This window comes from Crinia signifera, unplaced genomic scaffold (genome assembly GCF_055691185.1).
Source record: "Crinia signifera unplaced genomic scaffold, ASM5569118v1 HAP2_SCAFFOLD_172, whole genome shotgun sequence".
NCBI classification, from domain to species: Eukaryota; Metazoa; Chordata; class Amphibia; order Anura; family Myobatrachidae; genus Crinia; species Crinia signifera.
In genome coordinates this window covers 132,380-138,379 of record NW_028142065.1, presented here as the reverse complement: position 1 = coordinate 138,379, position 6,000 = coordinate 132,380, and the positions used below count along the sequence as shown (strand labels likewise).

The 6,000-nt window shown below is 48.1% G+C and overlaps 1 protein-coding gene across 1 annotated transcript in view; it reads left to right on the top strand.

The window, feature by feature from the left end:
* The window catches only part of SGIP1 (SH3GL interacting endocytic adaptor 1), a 54,806-nt gene that overhangs the window by 459 nt on the left and 48,347 nt on the right, over positions 1-6,000 (top strand). Inside the window, exons 2-6 of the mRNA XM_083168008.1 lie at positions 307-410; positions 1,494-1,521; positions 2,554-2,610; positions 2,903-2,960; positions 4,167-4,342. Of these exons, the coding sequence (XP_083024134.1) occupies positions 307-410; positions 1,494-1,521; positions 2,554-2,610; positions 2,903-2,960; positions 4,167-4,342 (423 nt within the window). The remainder of the gene's footprint in view (positions 1-306; positions 411-1,493; positions 1,522-2,553; positions 2,611-2,902; positions 2,961-4,166; positions 4,343-6,000) is intronic.

Genomic DNA, 6,000 nt, shown 5'->3' with positions numbered 1-6,000 from the left:
TAAGTAATGAGCTGAACAAATTGACCCAATAGTATTTTATTTGTTTTGTTAACCCAGAGAAAAAAAATTAGTACATAATGGGGGGTTTTCAATCCCCGCCTCTATTTCCGCCTGTTTTGTGAACAATCCACCACCGTTTACGCAGACACGCCCCCTTTTTGCCGATCGGTAGGCGTGACATTGAACAACCGTTTGATGGGCCCCAGAATAATTGTCCATATTTGTAATCTGTAACTGTCAGTGTAGTGTGTGTATCTAACAGGCGCGCTCCACACTAACTTGTAAATGATTAGAGGATAACGATAGGGACAACGATTTAAACGCTGGTTTTTTTTTTTGTCCTCAGGATTGAAAAAACGTACAAGGAAAGCATTTGGTATACGGAAGAAAGAAAAAGACACTGATTCCACGTAAGGCCCACTTCTCATTCGGGACTGGTGTTATGTTACCGTTGAAGGGGTCTATGTGCTTAGCCTTTTGGAGAGAAATAAAGTGGACAGAGATAATGCCAATCCGATCCTAGCTGCCATGTTACAGGAGGAGGGGTAAATGTATGAAGCTTGGGGAAGGGGTATCTATCCCCATAAAGAACATTGGGGTAGATTTATCATTCGTCGATCAGGGGAATATCTTCTATCCCTGTGCGTTATGGCATGGGATATCGCTTCCCCTGATGTATGACACCCGCAATGTGGGTATTTAATGGGCGGTGCTACAGGGGAGGAGGCTTAGCGGAGCTTCCATATTCCATATCCATATGCCAATAACAGGACCCGCTTCACCACGATAACTTGGTGAAGGGGGTCCTGTCACTTAACGTGATGATAAAGACCTCATAATAAATCTACCCTATTATGTGCAAGGTGAGAATGCTCAAGCCAATCAGCTCCAGTATGTAAATTGACAGTTAAGAGCTGATTGGCCGGAACTTTCTCTGTCCGCTTTATCTCTCTTCATGACTTAGTACATAGACCCCTATAGCGCTTATGATTATGACTAAAGTCCACCATTTGTCCTTATTACACCTTTTTTCTGAATATAACCAGAATAATGTGATTTGATGAATGCCGCAGCAGTAACATTAACCAATATTCCCATATGATAAGTCCAGCACACGCTGTCCTGTGATTGGCTGTTAGTGCCTGGTAATATTACCTGTAGTGACTTATCCCCTTACAATGGATTTGTGCTCTAGTTATTCTCTCTGTGGAACAATAAGCCCCAGCATGACCTGCCAGCTGTAGCTCTGTATTACTAACTGGACGGTGACTGCAGACACCCAGGTACATATTCTAAGCCAATGTTATGACAACCCTCCAAGCGTTACACCTGAGACTGTTCCCCGCGCTTGTGGCTGATGTTCTGCAGCAGACTTCCTGGTCTGCAGAACCAAAGGTGTTTGTGTACCCAGGCTACTCCCCCTCCTGCATAAACACTTTCCTTTGTGTCCCCATCGCTCCTGTCTAACCGACTTCTCCATTTCCTTCTCATAGGGGATCTCCAGACAGAGACTGTGTAAGTGTAAGTCATTCTCCTGTTCCCCATCCTGTACTGTGATATTAGCTGCCCGGCCCGAGCAGGCTCGCCCACCTGCATTCCTTAATATGAGCAGTAGGTTTTTTGGTACTTGTTTAATAGCACGGCGCCCAGATTTTCTATGGATGGCACTGTAGGGAAATCGCATCGCATGGGCCATTATAGCGGCATGCGATGCGATTTTTTTTTTCATGTAATTTTTGTTTTGTTTTCATTTTACTTCACAGTATTGCATCGCATTGCATCGCATGTCCCCCCAAAATTAGATTTAACTCACTCCCCCCCCCCCCCCCCCCCCCCCCCCCCCCACTATCCACGCCACCCCGAAGCGTGGCGAGCGGACGCGGAATACATGTAAAGTAATACGTGTCCCCTCGCGGGGCTCGCTGCGCTCTCCACGCTTCTGGCTCGGTGGCTTGCTGCGCTCGCCACACTATATAAAATCGACTTTACGCCGACGTGGATAGTGAGGTAATGAAAAAGTCTGAGGACGCGTTCCGCCACCGCTCGCTGCGCTCTGCTTCGGGGTGGCGTGGATAGTGGGGGGGTGTTTTAAACCTATTTTTTGGCCCATACAATCATATGATTGTATACTTAATGTCAGGGCATCACACACCCTATAAAATCACATGCAATCGCATGCGATTTTGCGGCAGATGCGATGCTATGGCTCGGGGCTGAGAGAGCAGTGAATAAATTACATAGGAAAATTGCATCGCATGGCCCTAAAATGGCCCTTGCGATGCGATTTCACTACGCAGAATAGCCCACTAAGCAAATTGCTTAGTGGGCGCCGTGCTAGGAAACAAGTACCGTTTTTTTTTTATTGAGCGTAACCACACATGCATGGCCAAGTCGCGCAAGCTCCGCCTCTCACGTCCCGCAGCTGAGCGGCTTCTGGCAGCATGCAGCCTGTGTACGTGCTTTATGATGACTGCACATGGAATGGTAACCGGTAACTTAGTTGGTCATTGTCAATATTTAAAACCAACTATGAATTATTTTCCTGTGTTGTAGAAGAAAGCAAACGGGGCACCAAATGGATTCTATGCGGAGATCGACTGGGAGCGATACGTAAGTCTGCCTTGTACATGTTGTTCTCCGTGTCAGTCTAACAATGGGAGCGCCATTGGCTGCGTCAGTCCTGTTAAGCACACACTGAAGGCCGATCCCATTGGGTACAAAGTCACGCCAAGCGGAACACAGGCTTATACTAGGAAACAGTGACCTCTGTCATGCGGCACTGTGCTAATGATACTTGTGACTATTGTGTCTCCCTACAAATGGCTGCCGTCGCTGTGCGTTACTGTCGGGGGCATCCGCTGTCTATGGCGCGTAACCTGTAAATCCTTTTCTATCCTCACAGAACTCTCCTGAGCTGGACGAGGAGGGATACAGCTTCCGACCCGATACGGAACCTGGCTATATCCTTTTATTACATTGACACTCTGCGCATGGTGCAGTTGCTATCCGTAGTGCTTTGGGTTCCTTTGAGGTATGTGGGTTTTGTATGTTCTCCCTGTGTTTGGGTGGGTTTCCTCTGGAAGCTCCGTAATTCCTTCCAGAGTCCAAAAACATCCTGCACCCATTTACCGATACTCACCGCTCCGGCTGCGCAGCACAAAAATCACTCGGAAAACTGCCATTTTTTTCTGGTGATTTGCGCACGTGCAATAGAGGTGTCCTCGGGAATGCGGCGCCCGTGTCCATGTTCCTGGAGATCCCGTATGTGCAGTAGACTCTTGCACAATGCCAGAGTCTACTGCACCTTCGGATAGGAATGGGCCAATCAGATCCTGCACACGGACCCCTCCTTAATTAATGCGCACCTGTCTCTCTATGAGCTATGGGAGTGAGATTAAATGACCAATAATGCCACCAGGGGAATCGTCTGATCTCGGCCTAACTCTAGGAAAGAGAAGTTTGGGTTAAAACCCAGATTTCTGCTGCATTTTTGTTAATGTGGGATTTTGTTTTGTCCATGAACAGGGGCGTGAGCTGTTCCCCTCTTCGGCAGACTGACGAAAATAAGTCAGTTTAGACGCCCTTACTCCCCTTGTCAGAGCAGAGGCCAAATCCTCTGATGAAACATTAGTGTATGAAGCAGTAAAAAGAGTGGAGAAATGGGCCAGTGGAGAAGTTGCCAATGGCAAGCAATAGGCTTTGAGGTAACATTCATTAAGTGTATTCTATAAAATTCAAGGTATGAGCTGATTAATTGCCAGCTCACCTCTCCGGTCGTTCCACTGCTTCATACATCTACCCCCATGGATTGATATTCCCAGCTGACTCGCACCCCGCGGTCGCAGCACTCCTGGCATCGGGTGTGTACATTCAGGGAGCCTGGCATCGGGTGTGTACATTCAGGGAGCCTGGCATCGGGTGTGTACATTCAGGGAGCCTGGCATCGGGTGTGTACATTCAGGGAGCCTGGCATCGGGTGGGTGCATTCAGGGAGCCTGGCGTCGGGTGGGTGCATTCAGGGAGCCTGGCATCGGGTGGGTACATTCAGGGAGCCTGGCATCGGGTGGGTGCATTCAGGGAGCCTGGCATCGGGTGGGTACATTCAGGGACCTCATGTAGCCGGTGGTTTCTCAGACTCTCCTGCGTGATCTTTAACTGGGACTTACCTAACAAAGCAAAGCACTTCTATTCCTCGAGCGAATCGGAGGAGGAACAAGAGGCGCGCAAGAAGTTCAATATCCGGATAAAGCCTTTGCAGGACAAAGACGGCTTAAGAAGTGCCGCCACGGTGGACGAGCTGAAAGCCTCTATAGGAAACATTGCACTGTCCCCGTCTCCTGTGGTAAGTGTCCGATCTCCAGGTCACCGCCTCTCCCGTTCCCACTTTGTATGAGCGGCCAGAGGTGGGTCCCGGGACACAGCGGAGCCCTGTGCGTTACCCACTGCTATTCCAAAATAATTGTTTTATATGTGGGTTACGGTCGCTAAGTTGACACTATAAAGATCGACACGTGAAATATGTCGACATGGGTTTGGTCGGAAGGTCGACACAAGCATTAGGTCCACAATGGGAAGGTCGAAATTCAAAAGATCGACATGAGTTTTTCATGTTTTTTTTTGTGCCGACAGGCGGTATTCCATTCCTTACCATCCACTAGGGCATGACGGGAGGATATAATCGTGCCCGAAGCATGGAGTGAGTACACGGTGCACTGATACGGTGTCCATGTCGACCTCATGCTTGTGTCGACACTCCGACCCTGTTGACCGAAGCCCTTTTGACCTTCAGTGGTCGATCTTGTATGTCGACTTTCATAGTATTGACTCTATGACTCATGCCATTCTCTGCATTGTTGGAAGTAAATGTTTTGCAATAAGAGTTGTATTATTGTGTTATTGCCCCTCACTATATTCGCCCCACGGCTGTATGAAAAGCGGAACGCTCTGCAGCCTGTTAAAGGCTTTGCCCTATTTCTGGTTTGTGACACTGTGCTGTTACTTTGCTGGCAGCCGCTGTGCCCTGCTATACTGGCAGGAGCAATGATCAGTCCTTGTGCCCACAATTAGTGTTCATTATAGCACCCGCCATATTTGAAAACCCATGAAGTTCCTCTTCCCTGTCTGGGGTGTCTCTGTCTGCTTTAGAGTCTCTAGCACAGGGTGGTCTGTATATCAGCACTGATATGCAAACCAAACCTGTGTTAGAAACACCACAGCAGACAGCGACACCCCAGGCAGGGAAGAGGAACTGCATGGGTTTTCAAATATGGCGGGTGCTAGAATGAACACTACCCACAATGACACTGCACCCGGACTCCCCCTCTCCCCTCCAGGACGCTGGACTGTGTTGATTGGTGACTGGGCTCTGTACCCCGGGCTCACTGCTAAGCTGCCATTGGCATGCAGATGGGTCAAAATCACCCAGTCCTTTAACCCTTTGAGGTCCGCTAAAAAAAAGTTTATTATAAATGGATTTCTCAACCGTCTGGTAGAGGCCTATATCTCAAAAACATTGGGGTCTCATTTTAAAAAAAACTATTGATTGTTGTTGTTAATATTATCCTCAGTGAATAAAAAAGGCAAAGACATTTTTTTCCTTCGCTTTTTTTGTGGTGCGGACCTCAAAGGTGAACCGCATTTTAGTTTGTGGCCGCAGGACAGTGTCTCTATTTATGGATGTGCCTGAAGCTTGGGGCTTTTTATTTTCATTAATTTAATCTGTTTTTTTTTTTATTCCCATTGCTAAATGGGCACCTAAGCTAGTTTCTCAGAGTCGCCATGCCACTTACATAAGCAGCGGACGTGGCTGGCATCTCCCCCCCTCCCCCCCCCCAACCCCCACCTGATACGTTTGGATGGATCCATGTGTACGTGAAGGTATGGTTGGAATGCTTAGTTCCCTCTGTCCATGTTACAATAAGTGCCGAGCTTCCGGAGTTTCTATGGCAACTACCTGATGCATGATGTTGCCATTGTTACGTCCGATCGGTCGCTTTGTGA